Raw genomic sequence first — 17,396 nt, 5'->3', positions numbered from 1 at the left:
GCACCCTATCTACTGTAGCTTGGGCTACAACTTAACGAGCGAATAGGGTGCTAAAATTTAAATCTAGTAGTTTTATGCAACGAAAAGCGTAATAAATGTAAATTAAGCACTCTGTATTACACTTTATGCTGTACGCATATGTCGAATTTGTCATGATACAGAACTATCTGTACATGGAATATTTGAACTCTGTTATTGAAGGAAAATTTTTTAAATAATGTGTCATGGACTTATCGCCCCCTCTCTGTACATTTAGCTTCACCGGGGAATCAACTAGACCATACATTTTCAACCTGTTGCTCGCGAGCACCATATGCAGCGCAGTGTACATAGAAGCATCCAAGAGTTGCTGCTCAACATCCTAATTAAATTACGCTTTCAACTTACATTTGAGGATGTTTTGGGTTTGAACATTTATCGGCGTTGTCACACTGGTGCTCCTTTTTTGACGATAGGTATAGACAGTGCTCGTGGTTTTCGCAAAATGTTGAAGGAACCCCCCAACCCCCCAATTAGAGTATAACGGGGATTCATCATTTATATTAAATATAAATATACTCAAATTTTGAGTTACAAAAATTCTGAGGTTCTGAAAGATCGCGAATTTACTCACAGAAATATTCTGGAAAATATATATGTACCGTAAATTCGTAATTAGTTCAAAAATTCATAAAAATTGAAGGAATTTGTGTGTTTGAATGCGGTTTACGAGGAAGAGAAATATTTTCACGAAAGGGTATTTTGTTTTGGTATATAAATTGAATTTAGTTTACATTTTTGTCGGTGGAGGACGCTGCACGGAAGTATAGCTCAGAATTCTTTCACAGAACCTTTCTGAAATCTCTTCTGTGCTCGAAACGAATGAACTAGCTCCAGTCAAGCTCAAGCCGGAGATTCATGACTGAAGTAGAACAACTTCATCATGGTACTTCATCCACCAATGTCGACATCACAATGGAAACCTTTTGTAAGTGCAAGTAACAGCAAAATTAATAAATTAGCTGATAACCGTATATCTTGCATTTTGTGAGTCTGATTTGCATATTTCCAGTTATTTTCTTTCGTGCATTGTCCTCTATCGACAAAACTTTGAACTAATTTTTTTTATACAAAAAAAAATTCCCCTTTATGAGAAGAACTTTTTCGCAAAATATCTCCCGCATTCAATATGTACAAATTCCTTCAATTTTTAGGCATTTTTAAACTATATACAAATCTATGAAACACCCTGTATTTAAATCCTACAACAAATAGGGTTGGTATCGGTGACTCCTCTAATTTTTCAATGGAGGATTTTGTTTTCCCATCAGAGTAAGATATTTTGCTTATCGTTCATGTGTTGCACAATAATATTAGTCCACCAAAGTCAAAAGACTTGATCCACCACGTATGCTGGCAGCGTATTGCATCGCGGCTGTTCTCTGGGCTTCTTTCTTCCGCCTGTCTTCCCTGGCCTGGTAGAGTCCGATGGAACCGATGCCCATGAAGAACAGGAGGCCACCGACCAGAAGTAGCACAATACCAGATATCCACAGGGCTTCCGGCTCGTCCGGTGAAGATCCCAAAACCACCAGTATGATAGCCACCGTGAATACCAGTCCCCCGATTGTGCAAGAAAGCACGCCGAGGCTGAAATATCGTTTTGGAGTCCTTGGTCTATCGTAGAAGAATCCGAAATTCGTCATTATTTGATTATGACGATGACTTTTTTTTTGGAACAAGGCACGTAATAAACACACTGATGAGGATATGTTCCGGTTCTCCTTCTTATTTCACGCTACATATGGTCACCAGAAGATGCAGACGATCTTTAGGAAACTAAAAAAGAAAAAAAATAATAATAGACTGTGAGTATATTTCAAATTTCTAGTATATTTTATAGTGGTCTACAAAATCTTGACCGTAAAAATTTACAAGGTCCAAAGTTTTGCATTTAAAGGGTTAAAAGTTACGCATTTAAGGGTCACCTTAACTCAGCGTTCCTCATTCTATGGTCAAGCCGATGGCATAAGTGGTCCACAGGCAGACTTAGTAATCGAATTCCAACTGAATGAGGAATTATTGAATTGTTATTGCGGATGTAATTAGAATATCGTTATGGTTTGAAATAGAAAATTAGGTAACACAAAAATCGGTTAGTTTCATATCGAGTTTAAAAATTTATGGGACTAGGAATCAATCAAAATTTTTAACTGGTTAATATTTATTCATTTCTCTTATGCACCTATTCACCTGATGTAAATAGTATAGGAATAGATTAATAAAATTAGGATGCTTACTTGCAGGAATGCGAGGGGGGAAGGGGAAGTCCGTAGAAACTTTAAAAATGAATAAAAACGGGAAAAATAACCGAAATAAAAAACGGTTTGCAGGGTTAGCATCGCTAGGTCACGGGAATATTTTTGACAGGGAAAAAATAACTCGAAAAACAGCCGATAGGTGACGCTGACGTACACAAGTCAAAGAAAAAGATACGCAAATAACGAACAGAATGCCTCCAAATCGTTTATTACAGCAGTATGTGTTCCACACATGACCACCACCACCACAGGGGATAACACATTGCAGGGGAGTCACAAATCCAGCAACGGCAGAGTGCAGCAGGTCCACATACACGGTTTACAACACATACACTACATTTACATTACACATACACTGCCTGTGGATTAGGAGCGCAAGTTTTTATAACCGTCTCATTTGCATATTTCACCTAAGTCACTCGCACCAGTGTCTCCTACCGGCTTTTTTTGAATTTTTTTCAGTCTTAAAAAAATTCCCGTGACCTAGTGATGCTAACCCTGCAAACCGTTTTTTATTTCGGTAATTTTTCCCGTTTTTATTCATTTTTAAAGTTTCTACGTACTTTTTGCCCACCTGCTATTATATGCAGAACATATATTTTGTGAAAACTTGACGTCCGGTGTCCTTAAATAAGTTATTTTAGGTGAGTTCCTGATTTCGAAACTAATTTTGATCATATTTTGTTAGTTGTTTTAATAGCAACTCTTCACAAATGTTAACTGGGAGGCGAGGAGCTGATGATCCCCTAAGAATATGAAAAAACTACTATTCATAGTGAAGATAATAAATTTTATTTTTTTTGTCTTTCGAAACTCCCATCGAACTGAAATCACTGAAATTTGAAACTGAAATCATCAGTTTTCATTGAATTGACCTGTATTTCACCATGGCGAAAAAATTGATTCAAATATTGATCCAAATATTTTCAAATATGATCATTTATCCGAAATGTTTCAAATCGGTTTCATTAATCAAATGAAGAAATTACAAAGTTTTCATGCCAATTTTAATCGAATCGATCGAGTCAATTAAATTTGAAACTGAACCGAATTGAAATTTGAAACTGAACCGAATTGAAATTTGAAACTGAACCGAATTGAAATTTGAAACTGAACCGAATTGAAATTTTCAACTGCGATTAACAATTGATCCATTAACTAACTCCATTAATCGAATAATCAGACCAGCCCCAAAAATTTATCAACTACTTCCGAAAGACCGAGAAAAATAATTTAAATATATTCCAAAAGCTGCTGAAAATTTCGAGAGAAATTCCCTCTGATGTAGCATATTATCATAAGAATATTATGGTTATGAAAATGTTCATATGGGAATGTTATTCGACATCATGGTCTGGTAGCATAGAAAATGAATACCTTGGATTTAAAGAAAACGTGGGAAATTTCTACTTTAATGCGCGCATTAAGGAGAAAGTTCCACGTCTGATGATGATATTACATATTCTTGAAGCATTCAATCGGAATTTCGAACTATACATTGAATTATTATTATTCTTCAAAGAAAATCACGGATAAAAAAAAAAGTATGTGAAAGTATCATCTTGGTGAGAAATCGACGAAAGTTGAAATCCTTTGGAGCTTGAACTGAACGCACAAAAAAATAAATAAGAAAGGTAGGAAAAGCTTGGAAATGTCGCCAAACTTTCTACAAGTGATGTCCAGTCGAGGTTGACCTACTCCATGGGTTGTAAGAAGGTTCATTGACTCCATCGCTTTCTTTAGAAGAGGACCATCACTTCTCCACCGCTGAGTGAGTGCTCCAACTATTTACACTCCGCGTTCAGTCTCAAATAGGTTAATTCAAGCTCCTGATATTCCGGAGTCATCGTAAAATCAAGAATTTTATGTCATGAAATGCACGGATTTTTTTTCTTATTACATGATACAGCAGCTGGTGCGGGTCTTTTGGTAATAACGCGCGCACGGCACAATAGTAGTGTATATAGGGTGCACGCTTCTCTTGTTTGACCAAAACGAGTTCTTCGTTCATCATTTGTATTTAGAACAAAAGTTGGTAACCGGTTCGTTTTTGTTTTTTCTTCAACTGAACTTGAGTGTCAGTAAACTTGAAGGATAAGTGTTATTTCTAAAACATGCTCAAACTATGCGGAAAATTATGTACTTTTCCTTTTCAAATGATGAATTTCATAAAAATTTTCGAAACTGTTTTTATTCATTCATTCGAGAGAGCAATTATTCTACAATCCAAAACTGTTTCACTTTCGTCTCTACAATAAGTAGAATTGAAGTTATTGCCAATTAAGCAAAGCGACTTTAATGATCTTAGTTTGAAAATAAAATCTTTGAATGCCTTTTCAGAAGATTTGTGTTTTTTTGCTTTTTCATTTCATGAAAAACTTCATATCTCAAGAATTTTTCAAAATATCTTTATGAAACTTTCCCACTTTATTCTAAATAGTTTTTACTGTGAAATGAACTAAAAACCAAGCAATACTTTCAAAATTTTCTTATTTACATGATTTTGAATTGAGAATATTAAAAAATTTTTTAACGAAAAAAGTGAATTTTTTTGTGTATATAATTATGTCTTGAAAAGTTTTCATACTACTATAAAAATTTCAGTTCATTGCACAGAACAATGTCATAGCAATAATCTGCGTGAAGAACATGATAGAAGCATTTGTCATTCACGAGCTATTAGTTGATTGTTGACGCCGTCCATGTACGGTGCCTTTCAACATATATATACGCTCCAAGGTTGAAATATTCTATCTGCTTCCATAGCTTAGATGGTAGAGCACTCGTCCGGCAAGCGAGAGACCGGGGTTCGAGTCCCCGTGGGGGCAGTGATGAAGTTTCTTCCTTGTAATCTTCATCTCCACAAATAACCAGTCTTTCGATGAATCTTGCAGTAGCTTTTAGTGTACAACGCCTAGCAAAAGTACTGAAAATATGATATAATTTTACACACATAATCTATCGAAATAATTTTTTTTGCCAAAATATTCACGAAATGACTTTTATTTGCTTGATTTTACATTATATCCAAACCAAAACCATGTGCGTTTTACTCAAACATGCTATTAAAAAAAAACAACGAACGAGGGCAGCCGCCTTAATAAAAAATCTCATAACTTTTGTGTGTGAATAACAACCTGACATATTTATACAGGGTGTCTGTTCTACTTCGGCCGTTATTTCATCCACCATTCGTCGTAGAAGTACGGTTCTGATACAAGAAATGCTCAGAATGTGTTCAGAAATTACCCTGTACCAGTTTTGAGAGTGAAAATACAGGGTGTCATAAAATAAAAAATATATAAATTTTTATACGGTCTCCCCATCCTCTAACTCCCAATCGGAAATTTATCACCCGGTCACTTCTGAAGCTAGCAGAAAATAAATCCATGTTTTTAAGTACAATATTCGTTAAGTTAATTAAGATAAGAAGCGTTGTCTGTTAGTTTATGCTGTTCTTTCCTAACTTTTCTCTGATTTTTAAATTCAAATAATATTTGACTAATATTAATTATTTCAAATAATATTTGAATTCAAAAATCGGAGAAAAGTTGGGAAAGAACAGCATAAACTAACGGACAACGCTTCTTTCCCTCAACTACGCTGTTATTTTCCAACTTTTTTCCGAATTTTGAATTAAAATCCCTTAGCGAATATTGCATTTAGAAACTTCGAATTATTTTTGTTGGCCTCGGGAGAGGCAGGACAACAACTTTTCATTTGGAAATTAAAGGACAAGGAGACCGTATAAAAATCAGACTTTTTTATTTCGTGACACACTGTATTTTCACTCTTGAAACTGGTATAGAGTGATTCTTAAACAAATTTTGAGCATTTTTTAAAATTAGAAGCATACCTCCACGACGAAGGTTGGTGAGATAAAAGCCGAATTAGGAATTGCAGACACCATGTATATAGCGGAAGTTTTATTATCTTAGCGTTGGGAAGAGGGTCAAGGATAAAAACACTAGGAAAAATAGGTTGTAACATAACAGAAATCATAAAATATCATAAATATAAGGTATTTTATACTGTATTTTTGCATTTTACCAGTTTAAAAATAATAGCTAGCAATCACAATTGAAATTAAAATCACAATCAAAAGTGAAAATACATAATAAACGTATTCATACGTAGTTATTTTACAAGATGGACCTGATTTTATCAACGTCAAGTGGGTCATTTGCCTGCGTTCACATAATTTCATCCTCTAAATTCATGCAGTATATGCAGTATAGCTTGCCAGCTAGAAAAATTAAGATTAATTCAGTAGATACGTACACATTTTTTTGAAAACTAAAACTATGTTGAAGGCTGTATTTTAATTGATGTATAATAAACACTCTTTATGGCTAACTACTGTACTTTCATTGATTTACACCAACGTTTCTCAGTCTATGATCCGTGGACCAGAGCTGGTCCCCGACGATGAGATCAGTGATTCCCAACGTGGGCGTTAACGCCCCCTTGGGGGCGATGAAATATTCCAGGGGGGCGGTAGAAGCTACGGGTATAACATAGGATCCTATGGTTTAGATTGCGTTGGGGGGGGCGATGGGAGAAAAAAAATTCTGAAGAAGGGGGCGATGGGACAAAAAAGGTTGGGAAACTATGGCAGAGATGGTCATCAGACAGATATGATAAAATTATTCATCCGTTGTAATTGATACCAGCAATATCGTTATGGGTTCGAATAAAACTATACCTCCGTACTTAGGTTCATCATACACCACCGTGGAGAATACATGAAATTTCGATCTTAAATACGGGATATCACTATATCATTATGAAATTTGCTAATCACTGTCAAAATTGCTGAAGGGTGTGGAAATAAAGAGCTACTAAAATTACCATAATTATGGCAAATATGATAATTATTGCAAAATTACATTATGAAAACGGTGTGTGTATTACGACTTTAGTAATTATTACAAATTCAAATAAGTATCGATAAAAAAAACGGCACAAATGAAAAAAAATTCGAACAACGACAATTAGAGGTATGTCCCGTAATACGGGACACGAGTGGTCTGTCAAATTGTTCCAGACATTTTACTTTGCTCTTGCGATTCAAACGCACATTTCATGACCAAAAGTGCTTGCTTAGGTGTTTTATATCACCTCTCAAAGTTTGTCCCATGAATTTAGAATCATCCTGTATATTCTGCGCAGTTCTACGTGGAAAGTATTATCTGGAAATGAATCGCAGAGACTACTCGAGGGGTCATCGATGTTGTACTTGAAAAGAGCTATTGAATTTTTTTATGTTTGAATAAATTTACTGAAGAAACTCTGTCAAAAAAAATAAGCTATTTCAAAATTCTTTACTTAACACATTTTGACCGCTTCCCCAATTCATGACAAAATTACACAATTTTTAGATAGATAGTAACTGGTTACTTAAATGACATATTTGAGAAGTTTGAAAAAACTGGATATTAATTTATCTTTTCTCTGTAATGAATGAAACTTCCAATTAAATAACTGTTAAATTAATATAAATTAATTAACTTAATTTAATTAAAATAATTAGTAATTATGATTTTGGGACTCTTCTTGTATTACGTGACAAAAAAAATTTAACAAAGAACTATTTTTTTCTATTTTTAAAAATTTATTTCCATTCATGGTCATGGGAAAAACATTTCTAGATCAAAAATCAGGATAAAATATCAAAAAATTTCAATTTTGAAAACCCATATAAAATATAAATTTCTTAGTAAACAAATTTGAAAAAATACTATGGTGCTCATTAGAGCTTTTAATTTTCGAAAATGCTGATTTCATACTAAAATTTGCTTGAAAGTTAGTTGAAAAAGAAATTTTGAACAAAGGGTTCCGCAAATGCAACGCCAGTCACATATGGGTTAAAAGAGACAGTTCAGTTTTTTCACAGGGACGGAAAGAGTTTTTTCAAAAGCCATCAACAAAATTTTAAGGGAAAAAAATTCATTACATATGAAACTTTAGAAGAAACAAAACAATAGCATTGTTGTAAGGAGAGTCATTGAAAAACAAAAAAACCCATAGCTACTAGAGTTTTGTTAATGCTTATTAGAATTCTTGAGAAGTCACTGTTGCAGAGAATTCTTGTGAAAATATTGTGGCACTGTTAAAGAAAATTAATTATGTTATAAGAGAACTTTATAGGGAAATGATATTTGTAAGTATAACTTTTGAAAATTAGTCTTACGAGAAGAATTTCTGATATATTGTTGTTACTCAAAGTGACTTTATAAAAATATTTTTTGGAAAGCGATTGTTACAGACAGAATCGTTGAAAAAGTGATTGTTACGAATAGAATTCTTCAGAAGTCAGTGGTATACAATACTCTGAAAAGTGCTTGTTGCAATGTTATTGCTAAAAATTGAGATATAGTAAAGTTACTGTTTCCAAAATGATCCGGTATTGTTTCTCATTTTTTTTTTTTTGAAAAGAATATTTTATAAAATGTTATCTTGAAAACGGACTATTGCCGACAGAATTAGTAAAAGTAATTATAGAAATGCGGAATTTTTGCAAGATTATTCTCAACTTGAAAAGTTCCTGGTTTTAACAGAGAATTCTGACAGGTAAAATAAAATTCGAATAAAATTAATTTTTAACACAGAGAATTCTGAGAGAATCATAGTTGCAAAGAGAACTTGTGAGAAGTCGCTGTTAAAGTAGTTTTTTAAATGCTAATATTACAAAGTGAGTTTATAAAAAGTCATACATGCATTTCATTCCTTGAAGGGTTATTGTTATAAGTAGAATTTTCAAAATTCACTTCTTCCAATTTTTGGGAAGTCAATGTTGAAAATTGGTGCTTTGAACGTCACTGTTGAAAATTACTTTCTTGAAAAGTCATTGTTGAAAATTGGTTTCTTGAAAAGCCATTAAATTGGTTTCTTGAAAATCGTTGTTGAAAACTGGTTTCTTGAAAAGCCATCAAATTGGTTTCTTGAAAAGCCATCAAATTGGTTTCTTGAAAAGCCATCTAATTGGTTTCTTGAAAAGCCATCAAATTGGTTTCTTGAAAAGCCATCTAATTGGTTTCTTGAAAAGCCATCTAATTGGTTTCTTGAAATTCATTGTTGAAAATTGGTTTCTTGAAATTCATTGTTGAAAATTGGTTTCTTGAAATTCATTGTTGAAAATTGGTTTCTTGAAATTCATTGTTGAAAATTGGTTTCTTGAAATTCATTGTTGAAAATTGGTTTCTTGAAATTCATTGTTGAAAATTGGTTTCTTGAAATTCATTGTTGAAAATTGGTTTCTTGAAATTCATTGTTGAAAATTGGTTTCTTGAAATTCATTGTTGAAAATTGGTTTCTTGAAATTCATTGTTGAAAATTGGTTTCTTGAAATTCATTGTTGAAAATTGGTTTCTTGAAATTCATTGTTGAAAATTGGTTTCTTGAAATTCATTGTTGAAAATTGGTTTCTTGAAATTCATTGTTGAAAATTGGTTCCCTGACAAATCATTGTCTTGAATGTCATTGTTGAAAATTGGTTCCCTGACAAATCATTGTCTTGAATGCCATTGTTGAAAATTACTTTCTTGAATGTCATTGTTGAAAATCACTTTCTTGAATGTCATTGTTGAAAATCACTTTCTTGAATGTCATTGTTGAAAATTACTTTCTTGAATGTCATTGTTGAAAATTACTTTCTTGAATGTCATTGTTGAAAATTACTTTCTTGAAAGCCATTATTGAAAATTAGGGTCTTAAACATCAATGTTGAAAATTAGTGTCTTGAAAAGTCATTGTTGAAAATTAGTTTCTTGAAAAGTCATTGTTGAAAATTAGTTTCTTGAAAAGTCATTGCTGAAAATTAGTTTCTTGAAAAGTCATTGCTGAAAATTAGTTTCTTGAAAAGTCATTGTTGAAAATTGGTTTCTTGAGAACTCATTAAATTGGTTTCTTGAGAACTCATTAAATTGGTTTCTTGAGAACTCATTAAATTGGTTCCTTGAGAAGTTATTAATTTGTTTCTTGAAAAGTGATTGTTGAAAATTGGTTCACTGAAAAATTATTGTTGAAAATTGGTTCACTGAAAAATTATTGTTGAAAATTGGTTTCGTGAAACGTTATTGTGGAAAATTGGTTTCTTGAAAGGCATTGTTGAAAATTGGTTTCTTAGAAAGTCATTGCTGAAAATTAGTTTCTTAGAAAATCATTGCTCAAAATTGATTTTGGGAAGGTCATTGAAAATTGGTTTCTTGAAAAGTTATCGTTGAAAATGGTTTTTTTTGTAAAGACGTTTTTAACAATTGGATTTGGAAAATCATAAAACAAAAGTAGTCCTTATGAAAACAGAGTTATAATACAGTATCTATTTTTAAAAGAATACTGTCACAAACACAATTTTTTATGAGTCACCGATGGCACCGAGACAGTTAGAATGTTCGAGAAGTCTCTCGCTCAGATATATAATTCTCGAAAAATCTTTAAGAAACTATTGTTAAAAATATAAATTCTTAAAAATAATTACATAGACAATGTTTTGGAAAACTATTCCAACAAATATATAATTCTGATATTTAGCTACAGAAATAGTCTCAAATACTGTATATCAGTCATCATGATAAGCAGACATGAAACTGACATATTCAGTTCACCAGAAAATTCTGATCTATTTAATTGTAGTGAAAAGGTAGCTTTTCGAAAACACTTTTGCTGAGACGATTGTTACAGAAACATGTTTCTCTTGCGAAATTGAGACATTGTTTTAGCATTTTGAAAATCGATAGTTTATAAAGACTATGAAAAGCCCATTCTACTTCTATTTTGTAAGAATACTTATACAAAGAAGTACAGCTCTGGTCACGTTCCTGATATGTGTAAAGATTCAAAGAAGAAAAATAAAAACAATGGTCCCTTCACAATGTTCTACAAACAATGAATGATACACGCGATGTGAAATGGTTGCTGACACTGCCATTTGCAGTGACGTTACAGGAAAGAAGTTCTTACGTCACTGCCGAAACAGTAGCGACGATGACGAATAAAACAAAAATGAATACAATGACCATGAGAGACACTATTAACCTGGATTTCATTGAGACAGCGTATATTAATAACTATTACGTAACTATACGTAATATCAGACACAAAAAACAGCATATCTGAATTAAGATGCATAATTAAAAGTTAATCAATATATATAAAATTGATTTTCTGTGTGTGTGTGTGTGTGTGTACGTGTTCTCTATGCAAATCTACAATTTTAGGCAGATCGTCGCCAAGTTTTGTACATAGATGGGCCCGACTTCAACGATAGGCTACTTTACAAGTTCATCAGAGCTGGGCCAATGCCCGAAATGGGCGAAAAACTTTCGGACAACAACGGTTCGTGAGCCTCAACACTTTTGGGATGTTTGCTTTAGTTGCCGGAGTTTCCAAAAAAAAAAAAAAAAAAAATGCGTTCCGGTCATGTTTATTCCTTTAGAATGGTTTTTATGTCCCCAGTGTATCGAGAAATACCCACGCAGCGCCTGGTGTTATAGCTAGTCTATATATGTGTTTAATTGATTTCCTGTGTTTGCATGTATATGCTCTATACAAATCACAATTTTCAACCGATCACTGACAAATTCAGTATACATATTAAACACAGGACCCGACTTGAACGATAGGCTACTTAAAATGCCAGAGCTGGGCAAATGCCCGGAATGGGCGAAAAACTGTCGAGCAACTAAGGTTTTTAGGCCACAACAATGACTTTTGGAATTTTTACTTTGGTTACCGTGGTTGCCAAACAATGCGTTTCAGACACTGTTTTACAGGAGTAAAACAAAGCGTTTTACTCCTGTACAGTTTGTCATTTCTTGAATGTTCCCAGTATATGGAGAAAACCCGGCCAGTGCCGGGTATTTTTCTATATATATATATATATATATATATAGAAAAATGTACAAAATGAACAAACATTATGAAAATTTAAAATTTGTCGAACCTCACCAATATATACATATGTATATAAAATTGATTTTCTGTATGTGCGTCTGTGTGTATGTTCTCAATACAAATCCGCAATTTTGGATCTATCGTCGCTAAATTTTGCATGCATACTAAACGGGACCCGACTTGAACGATAGACTTCTTTAAAAGTTGGCCAGAGCTTGAGCAAATGCCCGAAATAGACAAAAAAAAAAAACTGTTGGACAACAATGGCTCATAGTCCTCGACAATGTCTTTTGGAATGTTTACTTTTTTGTCATGGTTTCTATTTTTTTTTTAAGTTAAAAAAAAACTATTACAATGGTTTTTCATTTCTCTTATAATGTATATGGAGAAAACTTGGGCAGCACCGGGTATTATAGCTAGGGATAGATATTTTAGAATAAAAATTTAATACAAACTTAAAAGTTATGACAAAAAGGAGCAGTGGAATATACGTAGTTTCGCTGAATTTTATAAGCAATTTTCATTCTACTGATGGGAAGTGAAAATAGCTATTTTTGAAAAATGACAAAAAAATATTTCATTCAATTGCAAATAAAATGCAAAAAAAATTCGTGTCAGAGAATTCATGGGTTCTTTCACACTGAAAGAAAGAAGTTATAAATGACAGTGTGAAAGCATCGAAGAAACAAACATTGAACGTGTTTTCCTCTCAGATCGAATTTCTGAAGTATTTGCAGCTAATTCAGCATGTGCGAATAAATGCTAAAATGGTCCTCCGATTTACCTATTATGGAAAGTAGTTTAATTCAGATTTTTGAAATTTATGTTTTTTTCACAAACTTCAAAAATTTATAAAATTATAACGAATGATCATTCTATCCAGTTTTTGAGGTTCATTTTACTGATACATGTCGCATAAATATTCGTACAAAATTTCAGAAATTTCGCTGCTGTTATTAATATTTTTTTATCCGACAGACAAGTTCAAAAACTGCAATCTGAAAAAAATCGCGTTCAAAGTGTTTTTCTTGAATACATTTACACTATAATTAATTTCTGTCCTCTTTAATTTTGGAAGAAAAATTTCCCGGATTGGTGCAAATTTTTGTTTTTGCATTTGATTTGTGTCCGAAAATGCGTTTTTCAAAGTCATTTCTGAAAAATCAACTTTAAAGGTCATTACTCCTTTTAATTGACAAAATTTAAATTTTTATAATTGATGTAATTTTTAAATTCAATTTTCATTATTTAAAATTTATATTGTGCCTTGCATATATCCATTATTTTATGTTTGAAGAATTTTGAATTCTTTTTAATAGGAAATTGTGTAAAGACAAGACTGTAACATACCATGAGAAGTCTCAAAATTCGAATGTATTTACATCGATGGGTCATAACCATATGTATAGTGAAATTTCATTATACGTACAAGAGTAAAAAATTTACTAAGCCAAATAAATTAAATCTCATTAAATCTATACATTACTGAAGGATGATAAGACATATTCCATGTGAAAATACTCAGACCAAAAATCAGGAGAAATTCTGAAGAAAGTTGTTTCATGAATTGAAAAAATAATAAAATAGAATAAGCTATTGCAACACATATGAAATTCTTGAAAATTTACTGTTGCAAATAAAGCTCTTAAAAAAGTTTTTAAAGGAAAATAATTCTTGAAAGTCATTGATAACAAAACAATCCTAGAAAATCATTGACAAGAATATTAGAAAAGTCATTACTTTAAATGAAGTTCTTGAAAACTAACTCTTGAAAAGTCATTGTTGCAAAAATGATTCTTCAAAAGTGACTGTTGTAAAATTAATAAATAAATAATTAACGGTAAATTATTATTTAAGACTTGAAACTTAACATGTGTGACATTATTGAAAAGGAACTATTAGAATACCATTCTTGAAAAAGGAACTATTAGAATACCATTCTTGAAAAAGGAACTATTAGATTAGAATACCATTCTTGAAAAAGGAACTATTAGAATACCATTCTTGAAAAGTCCCAATTATAATATTCTTGTAAAATTATCGTCACAGAGAATGCTTCTGAAAATTTCTTTTGTTAACAAAGGAATCTGGGATAACCACAGCCATAAAAAGAAATTTCGAAAAATCACTGATACAGAAAGATTTTCTGAAATGTCACATTTGCAAATGCAATTCTTGAAAAGTTACTATCTTGAAAGCACATTATTTAAAATATATTGTTGTAAAATGCATTATTTAAAATATATTGTTGTAAAATACATTATTTAAAATATATTGTTGTAAAATGCATTATTTAAAATATATTGTTGTAAAATGCATTATTTAAAATACAATGTTGTAAACTGCACTGTTGATATATGAATGCTATCTTTAGAATTTTTGAAAAACCTAAAATTCTAAAAAAGAGAGCATTCTTTGAAGGAAATTACTGAAAATTTACTTAAAAACAGTGAACTCTAAGAAAACTACAGTTGCAAAGAGAATTTTAGTCACTGATACAAAAAATAATTTTCGTCATGTCATAGTTACAAAGTGAGTTATAAATAAACTCGTTAGTTATAATAAACTTTAAAAAATATTAAAATAAACACTGTCAAAATAATAATTCTTGAACGAAAACAACAAAGATAATAATTCTATTTCTGTCTCTTCGAATATTACACGAATGCAATTGCTGTCGTAAAACAAAAGTATTGAGTTTAACACGCATCTCAAATCGTAAAGCAATAATCAGATAATTATTCAAATGAAATCAGTGTTTTATACTTCAAAGAAGTTGTTCTTATGTAATTAACATTAATCATGATTAAGGTCTGAATTGATTAATGCAGCATTTCATAAACACCGATTCAATTATAGTTTTCCTTATATTTGGAGGAAGTAATGATGTTTCTTGTATTCTATACTATTAAGGACGTTTTCTTAATAAAGTAATTCCTGTCATATTTATGAGAATCCAAGGATTTTCATTGAATTCTCACATAGAGTATTTTTTTTAACAAGCCAACCAGTTTATGACGTAAAATATTTCGAGGGCAAGACTCAAGCCGAAGGTATTTTCTTCGGGTTTCATCGTTAACGTTGCAGGTGTTTTTATTCAATAAGAAGAAATATTTTAAGGACTTACCATTTTTTCCTTGGAATGTCATCAGGTTTACGTTGATCAGAAATGGTATCCGATTCTACGCTTCTTCGAGGGGGTTGAATGGAAGTTTTCGTACGAATGTCCTGTTTTCACTTCATGCGATGTTTGCTGAATTGAAAAAAAAGTGGTATGGACGCGAATTTGTTTCTCTGTTTTTTCTGTTCTCTACCTTATACCGGAAGAGGAACAGCGTTGGAGCGAGAAACCAAAAAACTGGTTTTGTTTCAATGTCTTTTTCACCTGTGGATAAGACGCCACCGCCAACAATTTCGAAGGTTTCTTCGCCAACAATTTTCAAATCAAAACATCGTAGCAATAGTTTTTAATGCAAGGATTCCAGAACACGGGGCGGCTTAACCCTTTCTAAGGCCATGGGAAGTATACAGTAGACTCTGGACTATCCGGCCTAATGTGGCGGAAGGGCAGACCGGATAACAGAAAAGCCGGATAGACCGGAGTTCTATAAATACAGTGTATTTCACTTCCTTACCTCTCCTCCCCCTCCCCCATACCATCAAAAACATTTTTTTTTTACAAAAACCCGCCCTTATTCACATTTTCTGACTTCGAAGCACAGGCGAGTACTTAATAAATGTTTGTTGTTTACTTCTGTGCGTGAACAGAAACATACTGTACTGTTTCAAAAATTTAGAATTCAACGAATAAAATATTGCACATATTTCCATATAAACTTTATAATGGCTGAAAATAAATTGCAGAAACTTTTAAAATCATATACATTGTACAGCAATGCTTTTCAACGGACCTCCGTGGGACCATTTTCATTAACTATTATTGAACTTAGTGTTGTGAAATTGCAATTTACTACTTCAATTTTTTATGATTTTTAAAATGAACAAAGCATGAATGTACGTAGGCCAAGTTCTTACAAAAATTATTTAAACTTATTTTACTGTTCATTGATAAATAATTGCACGAATGTGAAAAGATAACATCGTAATTTATTAATGTATTATTATTTTCAAACTATGCTGGATAGTCTACTGTACTCTTTTCTACATATTTCTAATTAAATACCCGTTTAAGAAGTGCTTTTTCTCACTGCAATAGTTTTGCGTTGCCATCTCAAGATTGGGAATTTTTAGGGGGGGGGAAGAAATACTCCCCACCCCCAGAAAACTTGAGGAGTTGGGAAAACACACGCACCATCTGAAAAAATAATAAATCACCGTAAAAAGTATTTTTGTATTATAATATTCGTATAGGGAGAGGGGAGGCAAAAAGTCCGTAGAAACTTTAAAAATTCATAAAAATAATCGAAATAAAAAAACGGTTTGCAGTGTTAGCATCACGGGAATTTTTTTAAGACAAGAAAAAAAAAAATAACTTGAGAGAAACAGCCGATAGAGGTGATGCTAACGTACACAAGTCAAAGAAAAGATACGCAAATAACGAAAATAGAATGCCTCCAAATCGTTTATTACAGCAGTATGTGTTCCACATGACCCCCACCAGCACACCACAGGGGATAGCACATTGCAGGCGAGTCACAAATCTAGCAACGACAGAGTGCAGTAGGCCCACATACAATGTTTACAACAGTGAACTGATTGTGGATTAGGAGCGCAAGTTCTTATAACCTCATTTGCATATTTCCACCGGGGTTGCTCGTACCAGTGCCACCTATTGGCTGTTTTTTGAGTTATCCCCCCCCCCCGTCTTGAAAGACTCCCTTGACCTACCGATGCTAACCCTGCAAACCGTTTTATATTTCTTTCCGTTTCGGTTATTTCTCCGGTTTTTAGTCATTTTTAAAGTTTCTACGGACTTTTTGCCCACCCTGCATTTGATGATTGTGTTTGTGTATTATATGTTTGTATCAGTGAAATACAAAAAGAAACAAAACTCCAGCATTTTGAAAAAAAGAAATATGACCCTTTAAAGCAGTGGTTCTTAACGATGAGTGCGGCAAAGTATTTTTGGGTGTGCGAGATGGGAATAAAAAAATTTTACAACATATTGACTGATTATGTATAATTTTTGGATGCCGAATTTGGCCACTCGAAATATGTAACTTATATGAAATCATAGACCTC

The 17,396-nt window shown here is 32.5% G+C and overlaps 1 protein-coding gene and 1 non-coding gene across 2 annotated transcripts; one reads left to right on the top strand and one right to left on the bottom strand.

The window, feature by feature from the left end:
* Positions 1 to 204: 204 nt before the first annotated feature.
* LOC149077012 (uncharacterized) lies at positions 205 to 15,531 on the bottom strand. Its single transcript, XM_089244748.1, has 2 exons — positions 15,322 to 15,531; positions 205 to 1,818 (listed from the first exon to the last, which is right to left on the bottom strand). The coding sequence occupies exon 2, from the start codon at positions 1,683 to 1,685 to the stop codon at positions 1,353 to 1,355; it is 333 nt and encodes a 110-aa protein (XP_089100874.1). The 5' UTR covers positions 1,686 to 1,818; positions 15,322 to 15,531; the 3' UTR covers positions 205 to 1,352.
* TRNAA-GGC (transfer RNA alanine (anticodon GGC)) lies at positions 5,057 to 5,128 on the top strand. The gene has a single exon. It is a non-coding gene; the product is annotated as a tRNA-Ala (tRNA).
* Positions 15,532 to 17,396: the final 1,865 nt, after the last annotated feature.

This window comes from Pholcus phalangioides, unplaced genomic scaffold (genome assembly GCF_987345545.1).
Source record: "Pholcus phalangioides strain wild (caught in Gottingen) unplaced genomic scaffold, Ppha-v1.0 ptg000015l_1, whole genome shotgun sequence".
Lineage (NCBI taxonomy): Eukaryota > Metazoa > Arthropoda > Arachnida > Araneae > Pholcidae > Pholcus > Pholcus phalangioides.
Note: the sequence above shows the minus strand (reverse complement) of the source record. Positions and strands in the feature narration are given on the sequence as shown.